Genomic DNA, 18,267 nt, shown 5'->3' with positions numbered 1-18,267 from the left:
CGGAGACCCTGCCATTCTTGCCAATGTGTGTGTCCTGTCCCGAGCCAGTCTCCCCAGGGTACCTCCAGGAAGGTTGGGGGCTTTCTGGGATCCTGGCTGGCTCCAGCGGGGCCCAGTGACTAGGTTCTCCCCCTCCCACGGCTGGGCCTGAGTTCAGGGGGCCCTGCCCGGCCACCCAGGCTCCTGGAAAGCCTCAGCTGCCCCACCCTGGGAGACACGAGGGCCGGGAGACACAGAGGACCGGCACACAGAGGGCCGGGAGACACAGAGGACCGGCACACAGAGGACCGGGAGACACAGAGGACCGGGAGACACAGAGGACCGGCACACAGAGGACCGGGAGACACAGAGGACCGGGAGACACGAGGGCCGGGAGACACAGAGGACCGGCACACAGAGGACCGGGAGACACAGAGGACCGGGAGACACAGAGGGCTGGGAGACACAGAGGGCCGGCACACAGAGGATCGGGAGACACGGAGGACCGGGAGACACAGAGGACCGGGAGACACGGAGGACCGGGAGACACAGAGGGCTGGGAGACACAGAGGGCCGGCACACAGAGGATCGGGAGACACGGAGGACCGGGAGACACAGAGGATCGGGAGACACGAGGACCGGCACACAGAGGACCGGGAGACACAGAGGACCGGGAGACACAGAGGGCTGGGAGACATGGAGGGCTGGGAGACACGGAGGACCGGGAGACACAGAGGACCGGGAGAAACGGAGGACCGGGAGACACAGAGGGCCGGCACACGGAGGCTTCACAGCCCATCACAGGCTGGTTCTCCTGAAGTGTCCCCATCGGGGGGGCAGCAGGGAGGGCAGCTGAGGATGGACGTGGCCACCACAGGCCCCAGCGTGGGAGGCCAGGATGCTGCCCCGGGACAGGCCCCCACCCCACCCCTGTGTCTGGCTCACGTCATTTCTGTTGAAATACTTCAGGGCACCCTCTCGTTCCGTCAGCACAAACTTCCGGCTTAAAAACTGCCCATTGTCCCGGCCACGCTTCCAGAGAAAGCCCTCGCGGTACCCTGTGGGGGAGAGGACAGGAGTCAGACCGCGACCATGGATGGGGGAGAGGGGACACGGAGGAGACAGGGAGATGGACAGGGGAGAGGGGACATGGAGGAGGGGACATGGTGGGAGAGAGGACGTGGGGGGAGAGGGGACATGGGGTGAGGGGACACGGAGGAGACAGGGAGACTGACAGGGGAGGGGGGACAGGGGGTGGGAGGACAGGGGGGAGGGGGGACAGGGGAGAAGACACGGTGGGAGAGGGGACACGGTGGGAGAGGGGACACGGTGGGAGAGGGGACACGGTGGGAGAGGGGACACGGGGGGAGAGGGGACACGGTGGGAGAGGGGACACGGGGGGAGATGGACGGGGGAAGACACTGGGGGAGCGGGGACATGGGGGATGTGGTTCAGTGATGATGGATGGTTGGTGAGGGGATATGACAGTGGACCAGGGCTGATGGCTGCAACCCTGGCCCAAGCCAGCCTGAGGAGGGCCTGGATGAGTGGGACATCCAACCAGCTATCCTTTACCAGCCCCCAGGGACCCCCTGCACCCTGGGTGGGCATGGCCAGAGCCACCATGGGCAGAGGCAGAGCTGGGTCCAACCACGTGCTGCCCAGGAGGACCAGGTTGGCCTCCACCCTCCTCCCTCAGCCATCCGCGACCGCTGGGTCCAGGTGGTGCCGTCCCCTCTTTTTTCAGGAAAGCTCATCTGAGGGGAGCCCAGCCCAAGCCCTCATCTCCACCTGTGGCCTCACGCACACCACACAGCCACAGAAAAGTGGACCAGGCATCCCCCTGGGAGCCTAAGCACCTGAACACACCACCTTCCATGTGTGGTTAAGACCTCACTGTGGCAGACGATCACAGGGGAGGGAGGCAGAGACATGAGGACAGGAGGGAAGGGGACGTGGCCATGGAAACTGAGGCCGGAGGGGGCCCCAGAGCCCAGGAGCACCGGGGAGAGGCCAGAGGACCCGCCCCGAGCCCAGAACCAGCTCTGCCCACCCCAAGCCTCGAGCCCGTGGGATCATCCTGGAGCTCTGACCGCCAGAGCTGTGGGAGAATAAACGCACGTGGCTTCACCTCACTGAGCTGCGGTCAGTGACCGACGCGCAGCCGCTCAGAAGGGCGTTCCCATCGCCCCGGTCCCGCTCCCACTTCCGCTCCCTGTCCGTGGTTCCCATCATTGCCCGTCCTTTCTCCTGCTCTAGAACTCCATATCCTGCAGACTCAGACGCAGGTTTTTCTATGGCCCTGGCTCTCCCACCCCAACAGCACGTGGCTTGCAGGGTCTGCGTCCTGGGCTCCGTCTGCCGGGCCTCGGGTCACGTGCAGGTCCCGCCATCGGCAGCAGCTCTGTGGCTGGGGTTGAACGCGTCCTCAGTGGGTGCTGCCTCTCCCGGGGTGACGGGGCCGTCTGCCGAGCATCTGTGGGCCTCTCCCGGGGTGACGGGGCCATCTGCGGAGCATCCGTGGGTCCCTCGGGGCCGTCTGCGGAGCGTCCGTGGGTCCCTCGGGGCCGTCTGCGGAGCGTCCGTGGGCCTGTCCGTGGCCCCTCCCCCATTACTTCAGAGACCACTGGCTTGGGGACAGCATCCTGTCCTGCTGGCCACGTGGCCTCGGAGCCCCTCGAGGGGTCATCTGAGGGCGGGGGCTGCTGACCTGTGCCACAGGGAGGCGAGGAGGCTGTGGGTTCCAGGTGGGGCTAAACAGCCACCTGCAGCAGCCACCAGGCCAGACAGAGCCTCAGCCGACTCAGATTCCAGACACCGCCCCTCAGCCCTGACCCCCAAGCCTCCAGCTCCCCAGCGTCCCCTCCCCAGCTCAGACAGCCCCATCCCAACACCAGAGACCAGGGGCTATTTTCTCTGCTGAGATGCCATAAAATGCCTGGCATCGGGGAGGGGACAGCTGGCGCCGTCGGGGAGGGGGCCCTGGGCTGTCTTGGATGGTGCCAGACCAGGCCTGCTCCCTGCACAGCCTGGAGCTCCCTGCTTCCCAAGTCTGTACAAGGCTGACTTCCCAGCCCCGTGCACACAGCAGCAGCCGGGAACCCCCTTCCCACGGAGGAACCCCCTTCTTCTGCTTCTCACTGGGAGAGCAAGGCCACCAGTGTCCCTCAGGCCCAGGCAGGGTCTGCTCAGAACGCCTGTTGACTGAGCCCCTGCCCGGGCACAGCTGGGCATCCCCATGGCTCTGCCTCTGGCATCAGGACCTCTCTGGATGCAGCGCTTCGTGGCTGAGGGTGGATGCCAAGAAGTGTCCGGGGCGGCTTAGCAGCAGCAAGCCCAGCAGTGCTTCCTGGCCTGCCGCTCACGGCCTTGTGTGCACCCCGGGGAGCCTCCAAGGCATGCATGTCTGTGTCACCGATGCAGACAAGTTCGGGCCACCTCGCCCACGGGGGCTGGAGCTGGCTGGGTCCAGTGTGTGTGGCTCCACAGATCCCTGCCCAGGATGCAGCGGGGGCCCCTTCCAGCCACCAGGCTCCGGAGGCCACAGGGTGGGGAGGCGCCCCCGCCATGCCCGCCGCGCCCAGCAGGTGGCAGCAGTGCCCCGGGAAGCGCACAGGCCACAGGGTTGGGGAAGCCACTGCCCCCTCTGCGCACGGCGGGTCTGGTGTTCTCGGGGTCCAGACGCCAGTGCGAACCCCGGCCGGTCTTCCCGACAGCAGGCGCCAGGACGCCACATTCTAGGGGCGATGACGACGCAGGAGTGTATTTCAGGACGGCCCTGGCCACGATTCCGAACTCGCCCCACGCCCAGTCTGGACCTCAGGCTGAGCCTCTGCTCGCCCCAAGCCTGGCCAGCCCCTTGGCCTCGCTGGGGAGGGCCAGGACCTCAGGGTCTGCAGCCCCCTGTGGACTCCACAGGTGGCACCGGCAACAGCCAATGAGACGGGGCTTCTCCCCACAGCACAGCCCCTCACAGGGCAGCATCCTGGACAGTCGGGTGGGCTGAAGCCAGAAACGGCCATTTTCTCTTAAAGTTTAAGACTCGTGAGTCCTGGGACAGAGACCAGAGGACTCAACCAGCATTTATCAAACACCTACTGTGTGCCGGGCCCTGCTGTGAGCTGGTCCCACTGTGTGCCAGGCCTAGTCCCACCTGTGGGGAGCGGGGTCCAGTCCACACCCCATGCCCTGCTCAGAGGCCTCTCTCAGGAGCCCCCCCTCCGCCTACCTCAGGGCTAAGAGCAGGAAAGATTCTCAGCGTCACCACGACCCACGAGAACAGCAAAACCAAACCAGCGTGCATGCGCGCACACACACACACACACACACACAAAAACACGCGACGTCCGACTGCCGGCGGGGACACCGGCCCTTCCATGCTGCCCGTGGGGACATAAGGTGCCCAGTCCCTGGAAAGCAGCCAGACCGTTTCTTCCACCACAGTGAAGCGCACACATCACATGCCTCAGAGAGAAGTGAAATCCGAGGAAACAGGAACAGCCTTCACGTAAAGGCCACGCCCATTTACGAGGCTCAGTCTTTTTTTTTCCCCCCAGGCTGGAGTGCAGGGGCACTATCACGGCTCACCGCAGCCTTGACCTTCCAGGCTCAAGTGATCCTCCAGCCTTGGCCTCCCAAGTAGCTGGGACCACAGACGCATGCCACCACACCCGGGTAAGTTTTGTATTTTTTTTGTAGAGATGGGAGCTCACTGCGTTGCCCAGGCTGGTATCGAACTTCTGACCTCAGGTGACCCTCCTGCCTCTCCCCCCACTGTGCTGGGGTTGCAGCGTGAGCCCCACGCCTGGCCCGAGACTGCTGGGTTTTGGATTTATCAGAGCTGGAACTGCACTCTAAATAGGATATGCAAAGTAGATGTAAATCATACCTCACGTATGTGATTTATATGCTAATTTTCTTGTAAACTGGGGCAGGGAAGCATGTGGCCCTGCTCTGAGTGACAGCTCACAGGTGGTGGTCCCTCTGGGTTGGGAACTGGGTCCTCATATCTCATGGTGCCTCTGGCCTTCCACAGGAACGGGTGCACCATGAAGGGGTGGCCTCTGGGCACAGGGCCAAGGCCCTGATCACTGCACCCTGACCGTCCCCGTGAAGGGCCTGGACCTGGCTTCCGGTCTTTGGGTCCTAGCAGCTCCTGCCCTCCTCCAAGAGGCAAACACTGGAGCTCATGGTGGCTCGGCAGAGCAGCGTCTCCTTGCTGGGCAAGGCCCCAGAGTCGAAGGTCTCGTCCGTGAGCCTGCACAGGGCTCCATCTCTCCCTGCCTGCTGCTTGGCTGCCTGGCCCATCCACCCACACTCTCCAACCCATTAATGCACCTTCCCCAGGTTGGTGCGTCTGGGGCCAGCAGAGGCTGAGAGCCAGCAGCCGTATCCTGCAGAGGGCTCCAGGTCCCAGCTCCACCCTGTCTGGGGCTCTCTCTCCAAACAGCCAGGACAGGCAGGCTCCCCTGCTCCCAGGGGTGAGACCAGAGGGTGAGTGAGGGCTCCTGGGGTCAGCTCTCATCTGTTCCTGTTCTCATACAGCCCCCAGCATGGGTCCTGGCTCCCGACAGGCCTGGAGAGAACCCCCCAACTCACACACGGGCTCACAGTTTCCACAGTGCCTTCCCGCCTAGAGTGGCACATGAACGCCCCCCATCCCCGCCAGGCTGCCCAGGCTGCAGGAGGCGCTACCCTCAGGGCCAGGTCAGCCCCAGGGTACCTCCTCCCCAAGCCCCAAACCCTGAGGTCCCCACACAGGGGCCCCAAAGCCCAAGAGCAAACCCATAAGACAAACACGGTGGGAAGGGGGCAGGGATCCCACGGAGGGCCAGGAGCCGGCACCCACCCAGGGAGGGGCAATGGGGCAACCCTACCACCTCTGGCCAGGCCCCAAACACCCGTCCCCCGAGGGGCAGCCTCGTGGTCTCCAGCCAGGCCCCAAACACCCATCCCCCCCGAGGGGCAGCCCTACAGCTTCTGGCCAGGCCCCAAACACCCGTCCCCTCAAGGGCCGCCTGAGGCCTCGCGCTGCCTGCAAGGAATGGCTGGTGATGTTCCCAGTAATGCCTTCGTCCCGCACACCATCGTCCCCACTGTATGGACAGGGAAACCGAGGTCCCAGACCTCATGTACGGCCCCAGCCCCCTCCTGGGCTCCGTCTGCCCCGTGACATTTAGGGCAATGGTCAGCCCATCCCTGCCTGGCACCACCAGGAGGGGCCATCCCGAACCACAGGGGAAACCACGGAAGCCCCCGCAGGAGCACGGGGTCCGGAGCCTGGGGCAGGAAGCCCTGCATCTCAGTGAGGCCAGGGCCTGGCCCTCAGGACAACATGAGGCATTGTCCAGGCCCCTGTGAAAGGCACCATTGAGGCTGTGGCCCAAGGCGGGGCCAGCCCGGGGTGGGAGCAGCTGTCACCAAGGTCACCCCCAGGGGCAGGTGGCAGGGCAAGGCTGGCTCAGACACAAGGATAAACCCCCACATCTGGGGGAGGGGTGCGGCGCGTCCCCACGCCGTGACCTTGGCCAAGGAAGGTGGCGCAGAGGGTCGGGGAGCCCGGCTGGCCCAGTGGTCTGAGGTTCACCTGGGGCCGCAGTGGCACATGCTTCCGCTATGCCCTGACGCCAAGGGTTTCTCCCCCCGTCCTTTGTCATCAAAGAGCGTCTCGGGGAGACACAGCGGCCACAGAGGGGCTTCCCTGCCACAGGTTACTGCACCGTGCACCTCGGGGGCATTTCCACTTCCCTCACTTCTCCTGCATTTATTTATTTTCATACGGAGTCTGTAGTCGTCCAGGCTGGAGTGCAATGGCGTGATCTCGGCTCACTGCAACCTCCGCTTCCCAGGTTCAAGCGATTCTCCTGTCTCAGCCTCCTGAGTGGCTGGAGCTACCACGCCCGGCCTATTTATGTTTCAAGACAAGGTCTCTGTGGCTCAGGCTGGAATACAGAGGTACAATCACAGTTCACTGCAGTCTTGACCTCCTGGGCTCAGACCATCCTCCCAACTCAGTCTCCCGAGTAGCTGGGACCACAGGCGCCCCCATGCCCAGCTAATTAAACTTTTTCTTGAGATGGGGTCTCCCCACGTTACCCAGGTGGTCTTAAACTCCTGGCTCAAGCAATCCTCCCACCTCAGCCTCCCAAACTGCTGCAATGACAGGCGGGAGCCCCAGTGCCCAGCCTTCTTTTGTATTATCTGGAATTAGTGTGCAAAGGCTGCTGGCCTTCTCCCCTTCCTGTTTACTGATTCCATTCTTTATGTCTATGTCTATTGACTTGGGGACGTGTAGCTTGCTCCCTGGGTTATAATCCCCTTATACCATCTCCCTTTTGTTGCTCAAGTTACTCCAGCTTTAGCCATTAAAAGCTCCTTCAGGCAACAGAGCGAGACTCCGTCTCAAAAAAAAAAAAAAAAAAAAAGGCTCCTTCAGAGGCCGGGTGTGGTGGCTCATACCTATCATCTCAGCACTCTGGCAGGCCAAGGCAGGTGGTCACCTGAGGCCAGGAGTTCGAGACCATCCTGGCCAACATGATGAAACCCCGTCTCTACTAAAAATACAAAAATTAGCAGGGCTTGGTGGCGGGCACCTGTAGTCCCAGCTACTAGGGAGGCTGAGGCAGGAGAATGGCGTGAACCCGGGAGGTAGACGTTGCAGTGAGCTGAGACTGCACCATTACACTGCAGCATGGGCAACAGAGCAGGGGAAAAAAAAAAGAAAGAAAAAAAAAACTCCTTCAGAAAAGCCCAGTGGTGCCGGGCGCGGTGGCTCGCGCCTGTAATCCCAGCACTTTGGGAGGCCGAGGCGGGCAGATCACGAGGTCAGGAGATTGAGACCATCCTGGCTAACATGGTGAAACCCCGTCTCTACTAAAAATACAAAAAATTAGCCGGGCGTGGTGGCGGGCGCCTGTAGTCCCAACTACTCGGGAGGCTGAGGCAGGAGAATGGCCTGAACCCGGGAGGCAGGGCTTGCAGTGAGCCGAGATCCTGCCACTGCACTCCAGCCTCGGCGACAGAGTAAGACTCTGTCTCAAAAATAAAAATTAAAAAAAAAGCCCAGTGGTGATCCTTCCTTTTGGGTGCCCTAACAGAGGGCTAGAGTGGGGCTCCCCTTTCCTCAGCCATGGTCCCTGGGTGGCATGGCCCACATTCAGGACTCCTGGGGCCCCCGCCCTGTGAAAACAACACAGCCAAGGTGCGGGCTGTGGGCACTGGGCATGGTGCAGCCTCTGGGAGTTCCTGGTTCCGGCTCATTCCGGAGCAGGCCTGCAGTCACTCCTCTGTGTGGAGCAGGATCCGCCTGGCCCAGGCCTCACCCGGCCAACGTGGGGTTGGGGTGTGGCAGCCCCTTCCCAAGCCCCGAGCTTCCCCCTTCCTCCCGGGCTCTGCCGCAGGGACTTCTGTATTTCCCTGTGGTCCTGAGGTGCCGCCGCTGCCGTGAGAAAGTGCTCTTGTGGCAAACCCAGGGAGCAGGGCAGGAAATGCCGCCGGGAATCCCCAGTGCACTCTGCAAGGGCTTAGGGAGGCCCGGGAACTACCAACTGGCCCTGGAGCCCTGTGCAGGGGACTCTGGCCGCGGGGCCACCCCAGACAGGAGGACACGTCCTCTCCTGCTGCCCAGACGTGGGCTCAGGGTGGGGGCCATGGGAAGGCTCGGGGGGTCCCTGAGGTCTAACCCTGAGCACCAGACACCTGCTCCCTCATCAACCTAGCAACGGGCAGGACCTGGGATTCCAAATAGCAGCGGGCAGCTAGGTCTATGGGAGGGGTGCCCTGGAGCCCCTGAACACACAAGGAGACAGGCGTCTCACCCCCAGCCCTGTGCAGCACTCAGAGACAGCAGCCTGAGGCACAGACGGTCACTGCCTGCTGGTCCCCAGGCACCTGACCATCTGAAGCGGCCAGGCCTTAATGCCTACGGACCAGGCTGCAGGGGCAGGGTAGAGGGAAGGCTGTGAGCAGCCCTGCCCTGAGCAGGTGGGTGTCAGTAGGACCTGAGCACAGGGCCATATGGCTCAGGCACCTCTGGGTCCCTGGGGGATCCCAGCAGCCTCCCTGCAGCCGGGGCTCTGGGGCCCGAGGCCCTCTGGCTGGCATGCCTGGCGCCTCCTGCGCAACCTAGAAGGTCCTGTGGCTCACGGATGGCTGGGCAAAGGCCTCGGTGGAGGCAGGGACAGACCCACACCCCCAAGGCCTGCAGACACCCGGGATTCTGTTCCTATAACGTTCAGGGCCCTGTGGGGAAGGGTGGGAGACGCAGGCAAGGAGAAGGCAGCATTAGCATCCTGGGTAGCAACGGCCTTAAAGAAACAGGATGGGGCCAGGCACGGCGGCTCACGCCTGCAATCCCAGCACTTTGGGAGGCTGAGGCAGGCAGATCACGAGGTCAGGAGTTCGAGACCACCCTGGCCAACATGGTGAAACCCCATCTCTATTAAAAAAAATAGAAAAATTAGTTAGGTGCCTGTAATCCCAGCTACACTGGAGGCTGAGGTAGAAGAATCACTTGAACCCAGGAGGTAGAGGTTGCAGTGAGCTGAGATCACACCACTGCACTCTAGCCTGAGCAACAGAGCTAGACTCTGTCTCAAAAAAAAAACAACAAACAAACAAACAGGACTACAGAATAGGAATGCTGGGTTAAAGGCCTCCACGCTACCAGTGGCTGCAGCTGCCGGCCCTTTAGTGGGAGCAGAGGTGAAGGTCTGGGGTCTTATCCACTCAACGGGGGCCTCCAGAGGCCTGGGGAGCTGGCGTTCAGAGGTAAGGAGGCCTCTGGAGACAAGGCTAGCACCGAAGGTCACCCACCCGCCTGGGAGAAAGGTCTGGAAGTCTCCTACTCACCCCTTTCAGTGTGAGAGAGGTTTCTCTTTCAGGGAGGGAATATCCAGACCCCACCTTCGACACCAATGACCCGGCGGTGGAGAGGAGACCCGGTGGGACAGGCGGGACCCCAGCACTCCCAGCTACCAGCCTCAGGCCTCAGCTTCCAGGACCGCCTGCAGCCTCGAAAAGTAATGCACGGGGCCCTGAGCAGGCCCTGAGGGAGCCACAGGCAGCAGCCGCTCTGGAGGGATAGGAGACTTCCCCTCGCTCGGAGGGATGGGAACCTTCCCCTCGGCTCGGGCGCTCCATACTCTCCCTGCAGCTTTACACCCTTGGCCCGGTCCCACCTCCATGGCCCTCCTCTGAGCTCTCCAGCCTGGCCTGAGTGTTCCTGTGCTTAGGGATACAGCAGCCACACGCTATGGCGCAGCCGCTGTCCACGGCCCCATGCCCTCCGCAAGAGGCTGCCACACGCCTGCCAGGTAACACCTGGCCACAGCACTCACTGCACCTTCACGAAGGGCCAGCCCTGCGCTCAAACCTGCGCACTTCACCTGTCCCACACACACCCGTGCACCTGCCCACCATCCTCACACCTGTCCAGGGGAGACAGCAGAGGGCGCAGCCCATGGGGCCTGGTCTCCACAGGTCGACCACGAGCCTGGAGCTGCAGGTGTGGCCGCCCCACTGGGCCTGGTATGAGAAAGTGGACATTCTCTCAGCATGGCCTTCAGAGGCCAGCAGGCAAGACCAAGGCCCCAGCCTCTGACCCTGCAAGCCAGTGTGTGCCTGAAAATCTCTGCCCCAGGGGACCCTGCTAGGAGACCCCTCCCTCCCTCCAACCTATGCCCGAGGGCCCCGAGTCTACCCTGCTGGGTGGGAGGCCCCTCCCTTCCTCCGACCCCTGCCCAAAGGTCACACGGGAGGCTTTAGCTCATCTCAAATGCTCTCAAGGCACCGGGAATATCTCAGACAACAGCAAAGGCGGGAGCGGGATTCCAATGGGGCGGCCTCGGGCCTGGGGCGGGAGGCGTCTTGGGTCACCAGGGCTGTCACCACCTCCTGACCCTGAGCCCAGCGACACCCGAATACACCTGCAGAACCCGCACTTACTGCCCACGAGACGCTGTCTGCCACCTGCACGCACCCCCACTTCTGGAACCCAGACCCTGATCTTCTCCAGAAGGACAAACCCAGGGGCCAGAGGCAGGCACACAACCCAGGGTGCCACGTCTCCCAAGCCACATCCCGGGCCCGACCGGTCAGAGCCGATGAGACAGGGACTTTTCCCAACACTTCCGTGAGCCACGCCTGACCTTTCCCGGCAGCCCGGGAGAGCGGGGATGTAAAACCCAAACTCGCTGAAGGAGGTGGCCACCAGGAGGGTTGGTGCCAACCCAGAGACGCAGAACTAGGAGGAGGAGGTGCTGAAACCAGGGCCCAACACCACCAACTGAACCCCTAGATCAAGCTGTGCCTGAAGCCAGTTCTGTTATTCCAGCCAATCTATTTCCAGTTTTGCTCACATCCAGTTAAGTTTAATTTTCCATCCTTTACAACCAGAGGATTCTGATACAAGAGCAGACACAAAACTCAGTCCTGTGGTCATGCCAGCCCAGCCCACGCCTGCCTCTGAAATGAAGTCACGCGCCACCTTGCTACAAATTGCTAAGATGTTTTTGCCGAGGGAAACAGAGGGGCTCTGGGGTGATTCTTTGGGGGTTTCAGGCAGGAGCAGAGCGAGGGGTGTGCTGGGCGCTGAGCAGGCCCAGGTACCCGTGTGTTCATCCCCTGACCGTTTCTTGCTCTCTCCCTCACACACACAGGGATTCTTAGGAGGAGGAAATTGCTGTCTGGGTGGACAGTAATTGAAAACGCCTGCACAGGCCGGCTGTGTGCCAAGTGGGGGTTGCGGGGTGGAGGCGCAGGAGCCGCCCTGGAGGAGGGCAGAGCCAACAGGGCCGCTGCATGAGATCCCAGCCTGACCTCGGGAGGTGCCTTGCTCAGGCCTGGGGCAGCCTCCCACTGGTCACCCCGGTCACCTCGCGCCACTGCTGGTAGAAAATCCACGGTCCTGACAGAGCCCAGGGAGGCGCATGGGACGGGGCAGAGTGCCAGCTCCACCAGGGAGGGCCGGGAGGGGCTGGAGCACTGGGGGTTAGGGGCTCCTCCACCAACCCCGCCTACAACGCCAGGACTGTGTTCAGCCATTTCAGGGCCACCTCTCTTCCACATATTTTGAGACAGAGTTTTGCTCTGTCGCCCAGGCTGGAGTGCGGAGGCACAATCTCGGCTCATTGCAACCTCCGCCTTCCAGGTTCAAGCAATTCTCCTGCCTCAGCCTCCCGAGTAGCTGGGATTACAGGCACCTGCCACCATGCCCAGCTAATTTTTGTATTTTTTAGTAGAAACAGTTTTGCCACGTTGACCAGATTGGTCTCCAACTCCTGGTCTCAAGTGATCCATCCACCTGCCTCGGTCTCCCAAAGTGTTCTTTTATTCTTGGGGTAAGATTCACAAATACAATTCATCTTTTTTCTTTTTACAGACACACTCTCGCTCTGTCATCCAGGCTGGAGTGTAGTGGTGCAACCTTGGCTCACTGCAGCCTCTGCCTCCCAGGCTCAAGAGATCCTCCCACCTCAGTCTCCTAAGTAGCTGGAACCACAGATGTGCGCCAACCACGCCCAGCTAATTTTGCATTTTTTGGTAGAGTTCAGAGCAACATGGGGTTTCGCCACATTGATCAGGCTGGTCTTGAACTCCTGAGATCAGGCGCTCTGCCCGCCTTGACCTCCATAAAGTGCTGGAACAGGCGTGCGCCAACCACGCCCAGCTAATTTTTGTATTTTTAGTAGAGACGGGGTTTCACCATGTTGGCCAGTCTGGTCTCAAACTGCTGACTGCAAGGGATCCGCCTGCCTCAGACTCCCAAAATGCTGGAACCATAGGCGTAAGCCACTGCACCCAGCTTTTTTTTTTTTTTTTTTGAGACAGTCTTACTCTGTCACCCAGGCTGGAGTGCAGTGGTGCAAACACAGCTCACTGTAGCCTTGAACTCCTGCACATAAGGGCTGCTCCTGCCTCAGCCTCCGGAGTAGCTGGGACTACAGGTGGTGCCACCATATCCAGCTAATTTTATTTTTTTCTTTTTTGAGATGGAGTCTTGCTCTGTCGCCCAGGCTGGAGTGCAGTGGCGCCATCTCGGCTCACTGCAAGCTCCGCCACCCGGGTTCACGCCATTCTCCTGCCTCAGCCTCCCAAGTAGCTGGGACTACAGGCGCCCGCCACCGTACCCGACTAATTTTTGTATTTTTAGTAGGGACGGGGTTTCACTGTGTTAGCCAGGATGGCCTCAATCTCCTGACCTCGTAATCCTTCCTCCTCTGCCTCCCAAAGTGCTGGAATTACAGGAGTGAGCCACCACACCTGGCCAATTTTTTCTTTTTTTAAAGGGAGGGCATCTTACTATGTTGCCCAGGCTTGTCTGACCACCAGCGATCCTCCCCGGCCTTGGCCTCCCAAAGTGCTGGGATTACAGGTGTGAGGTGCCCAGCCTCATGTTCCACCATTCCAGGGCAGCCTCTCTCTTATACAAGGGCAGTGCTGGGGTTGAAGGTCTGGGCCCTGGGGGCTGCCTCCTCCCTGCGAGGAGCTCACGTGGCCATGCCCAGCAGCACCAAACATCCCCATCCAGCCTCTGGACCCGCCCCACCCGTGCTGAGGTTCAGAACCAGGCCCTAGGGCTAGGCTTGCCTCGGTTTCCCTGTCAACACAGTGGAGGAAGGGACACTCAGGAAGCTCCAGTGTGCAGACACACAGCTGCCCTGGGGAAAAAACCACTCAAGGCCCCCAGTCGCCGAACCCACCTCACACAGAGCAGCCAGCAGGAGGAAGCCGGCCCACCTGGCTGGGGGCTCCAACTCAAAGCCCCAGGGTTTAAATGAGACGCAAGGAGGAGCAGGAGTTGGGGGCTCCTGGGAGACACAGCCTGAGGCTTGGCCAGCTGAGCAGCACTGGGGAGACTGAGGCTGGGGTGGGCTGGCCTCTCAGGCCCCCACAGCACTGCTTCCCAGCTCCCACCTCCATAGCCCTACCAGCCCACGAAGCTCCAAGATGCTGCCTGGATGTCTCTGCCACCCCGAGGGCCCCCAGTGGCACCCAGGCAGGCCCAGGGGAGGTGGAGGCCGCAGGCCCAGGTTGCACCCTCCACACCTGCAGCACGGTGTTGCCACACAGAGGATGCCCTCATGCCCCTCACCCGGGCCCTCGGGTCCTGCCCACACTGCTCGAGAGAGGGGTCCCTGCAGGCCACCCCTGAATGGAAGCGCGGGTCCACCACCAGCAGAGGAGGGGCCAGTCACGGCCCCAGGGGGTCCCCAGGTACCCCAGTCCTTCAGGGCTGGACTGTAGACAGCTGTGAGGACCCCAAGCCCCAGTCACCCCACTCAGAGTCAGAGGACAAAACAGGTCTGAGGGGGTCTGGGGACGCAGGTTCAAACCCATGAACATGTTTACCCAGGTTAATGACTGCACGAAAGGGAGGGAAGAGATGGAAATAGGAGAGAGAGGGGGAGAGAGACAGGGAGAGGGAGCTGGGAGGCCCCGCCCCACCCGGGTGGCCTCACCTGCCGAGTAGGGCTCCTGCTTCTCAGGGTAGATGAACTCCTGGCGCTCGTACTTGGCCCGGATCCACTGCTCTCGAAGGAGCCTGCAGGGAGAGGAGAGACTGAGCCACCGGGCCGAGACGGCCTCCAACCCAGCACACGCTGGTCTCTGACCCAGACCCTGGGCATCTCAAGAGGCTCTAGGGGCCGCTGGCAGACTTGGGCTGCCCCTCTGGGCACAAGGTCCTGAAAGAACTGCAGGGTCAGCCTCCTGCACTGGACATTTATCACTCTCTGACATTAATTTATTGGTTTCTCGTGCGTTCCGCCCCTGGAGCGTCAGGCCCCACGTTCTGACCATCCGTCCTGGTGGACAGGCTGGCTCTTCCCCTCTCCTTCCCACCTCGGCCTCAGCTGATGCCCCACAGGGCTGAGGTACAGGGGTCGAGCCAGGCCCCCCACCCTGAGTCAGATGTCCCTGGGCCCTCCCCGACCCTCCCCACGTCGTTGGACCAGATCCGGGAAGTGGCCGCAGCGCTGCCTTGCAGGTGGTTCTGAGACACAGGGCGGGGCTGTCAGGGCACCCGTCGAGGTCAGGAGGCGTTCGGGGCATCAGGAGAAACTATGGGCAAATACCCAAGAACCCAGGAAGACCCAGGATGGGAGAAGTTCCCGAGAGCAAGGCCCCCAAGGCACCCGCTGGGCCCAGACATCATGCCCAGAGCCACCCACCACGGTCTCCCCATCCACCGTGACTCACTCGAGTGAGGCCAATATCATTGCAGAAACCACGACCCGCACGCAGGCTCGGTGCGGCCCCGGGGCACAGGCAGCGGCCCCAGCCTTTTCCACTCCCGGGGAATTACACGGCGAAGAACAAATAGGAACCCTCTGGCTTCCTGCTGGGCCCACGTGAACAGCCTCGGAGACAGGGTGGGAACCCCCGCCCACTGGATCTGAGGAAGCCTGGGGAGTGATGGGTGATGGGCCCCAGTTGGGTCTCTGGCCCCAGGTGTCTGAGTGTCCTGTGGGATCTGAGGGGTCTCTGGCCCCCGGCCCCAGGTGTCTGAGTATCCTGTGGGATCTGAGGGGTCTCTGGCCCCCGGCCCCAGGTGTCTGAGTGTCCCCCACCTGCTATAACGGATCACCCCAAAACTCGGTCCCCAAAAGCAACACGAACGTATTGTCTTGGTCACAGAGGCTAAACATCTGAGATCAAGATGTCGGCAGAGCTGGTCCCCTCCGGATGTTCTGGGGAGAATCTGCTCCAGGGTCCCTCCCACCCCTGGAAGCCACCGGTGCCCCCACCTCGGCCGCTGTCCTCACCTGGCCTCCCCTGTGGGTCTCCCAGTCTCCCTCCCCTGTGGGGTTTGGGCCCACCCTACTCCAGGACAACCTCACGACCTTATCTTAACCTGAAGACATCTGCAAAGATCATACTTTTCTTTCTTTTAGAGACAGGGTCTCACTGTGTCTCCCAGGCTGGGGCACAGTGGTGTGATCACAGCTCACTGCAGCCTCCAATGCCTGCACTCAAGGATCCTCCTGCCTCGACCACCCGAGTAGCTGGGGCTAGAGGTGTGCTTGGGTAATTTCTTAATTTTTTGTAGAGACGTGAGCTCACTATGTTGCCCAGGCTGGTCTGGAACACCTGGGGCCAATCCTCCCACCTGGGCCTCCTACAGTGCTGGGATTATAGGCATGAGCCTCGTGTCCAGACCCTATTTCCAGATAAGTTCACCTTCACAGGGCAGCAGGTTAAGACTTTAGGCCGGGCGCAGTGGCTCAAGCCTGTAATCCCCGCACTTTGGGAGGCCGAGACGGGCGGATCACGAGATCAGGAGATCGAGACCATCCTGGCTAACCTGATGAAACCCCGTCTCTACTAAAAACTACAAAAAACTAGCTGGGCGAGGTGGCGGGCGCCTGTAGTCCCAGCTACTCGGGAGGCTGAGGCAGAAGAATGGCGTAAACCCGGGAGGCGGAGCTTGCAGTGAGCTGAGATCCAGCCACTGCACTCCAGGCTGGGCGACAGATCAAGACTGTCTCAAAAAAAAAAAAAAAAAAAAAAAGACCTTAACACGTCTTTTTGGGGGACACCGTGCAGCTGCCTGAGCCGCTCTGGCTGTGTGACCATGGAGGAGTTGCCCCCCAGCACCCAGCGTCCTGTCTGTGACCCGAGGGTCACACAATAGCCTCTCGGAGTCACGGGAGGACCCAAGGCCGCATGTGTGGAAGCCGGGGGCCTGTGGACGAGAGGCAGGTGCCAGGGATGGCTTTGACAACCACTGGCCTGCCAACAGCCCTCAGGGTGGGGCACCCACAGGGTCTGCAGCCCTGCCCTGGTGCGGACTGGGTCCCCAAGGCTCACACCCGCACACGAGGGCCTTCCAAGGCCTGGCACAGAAGCTTCCAGAAGCAGCAGCAGGAGGAGGAAGCCCGGGGAGAGAGCACCAGGAAGTCGGGGGCAGGACCCCATTCTGCCCAGCGGAGCCCTCCTGAAGCCCCTCATCACCTGAAAACCAGTACTGCCTGGAGCCCGCCCCACTCCCACAGCCCCGGAGGGGCTGTGCTGACACCCTCATGTGGTCACAAGGAGGGGGTCTTCAGGCACGTGGCAGCCAGGACACAAAACCACCGCGAAAGCGTCAACCACACACACCTCACCCCACGCCCCAGGATGTGTCCCAAGTTCCAGGGCTCCGGGGAGCCAGGCTTCAAGGACCCCCACAGCCACCCATTCAAAGCCAGGGCCTGAGGGTCAGGTGGGTCCCCTCAACCCAGAGCAAAACGTGGGCTGGGGGCAGGGGGTTGGGCAGGTGCTCAGGGCGACGGCCTCCCCTAGGTGTGGACTCACAGGGGAAGAAGCTCTGAGCCCCAGAACCCACCTCCCCACGGGGCTCCCCTAGCTCAGGATGCCATGGGAGACCCCTCCCCGCTTTCCCCAGGGCGGGTCCCAGTGGCCACTGTGGCCTCCATAGTGGGTGCTGTTCACGCAGCTGGCAAGTCCATCCCTGAGGGTCCACTCCTCAGTGTGCCTTCTGCCCGAGTTCTGCCGGTTTCTACCACTGGGAGTTCAGGACACGGTCAACACCCTTCCTGGAGGCTTTGCCTCTTGGGAAAGTGACTCCCCAGGGCCCCGGCTTTGCTTCTAGATAGTGGACCAAGTGGGTCCCCCCAAGTGGGTTTTTTCCCTTTTTATTACAGGAAAATAGCCAGGGTAGCGCTCATGACCCCGCCCACACCCCGGCCCCCCGCACCTGCCTCTCAGACCCCGCCCCGCCCATCAGACCCCGCCCCCGTCCCACCTCTCAGTCCCCGCCCCGCCTCTCAGACCCCGCCCCTGCACCTGACTCTCAGACCCCGCCCCCGCACCTGACTCTCAGACCCTACCCCAACCCGCCCCTCAGACCCTGACCCTGCCCTGCCTCTCAGACCCCGCCCCCAAACCTGCCTCCCAGCCCCCACCTCCCCCAGACCCCGCCCCTGCCCCGCCTCTCAGTCCCCAGCCCCCGGCCCCGCCTCCACGGTCTATCCTGGGTGTTTCTGAGGCTGCCATCACCTGAACTGTGATCCCATCCTGACCCCCAGGCCTGAGTGTGCCTTTATTTGGAAATATCGTGGTTGCAGATTCGTTGAGGCCACACAGGAGCAGGGTGGCCCCCAATCCAATGTGGCCGGTGTCCTTAGGAAGGGGAATTAGGACACAGACAAGCACACAGGGCCCACCACATGAGGAAGCACCCCAGAGAGGCCTCGGGAGAAGCAGCCTCGAGCCTCCAGCCTCCAGAGCCAGGAGAAAGTAGATTTCTGTTGCTCTGGGCTGCTGGGCGTGTGGTGCTCTGTTCCA

At 61.8% G+C, this 18,267-nt stretch overlaps 1 protein-coding gene across 2 annotated transcripts in view; it reads right to left on the bottom strand.

The window, feature by feature from the left end:
- Nucleotides 1-18,267, bottom strand: part of LOC105483425 (ArfGAP with dual PH domains 1) — a 58,934-nt gene that overhangs the window by 7,951 nt on the left and 32,716 nt on the right. Inside the window, exons 1-3 of one of the 2 annotated variants that reach the window (XM_011744318.2) lie at nucleotides 15,178-15,317; nucleotides 14,439-14,521; nucleotides 925-1,037 (exon numbers count right to left, since the gene is read on the bottom strand). In XM_011744318.2, the coding sequence (XP_011742620.1) occupies nucleotides 925-1,037; nucleotides 14,439-14,521; nucleotides 15,178-15,197 (216 nt within the window). In that variant the 5' untranslated portion in view covers nucleotides 15,198-15,317. Of the gene's footprint in view, nucleotides 1-924; nucleotides 1,038-14,438; nucleotides 14,522-15,177; nucleotides 15,318-18,267 lie in introns of those variants that run through there. The other variant, XM_011744317.3, reaches the window with a different exon arrangement.

This window comes from Macaca nemestrina, chromosome 4 (assembly GCF_043159975.1).
Source record: "Macaca nemestrina isolate mMacNem1 chromosome 4, mMacNem.hap1, whole genome shotgun sequence".
Lineage (NCBI taxonomy): Eukaryota > Metazoa > Chordata > Mammalia > Primates > Cercopithecidae > Macaca > Macaca nemestrina.
Note: the sequence above shows the minus strand (reverse complement) of the source record. Positions and strands in the feature narration are given on the sequence as shown.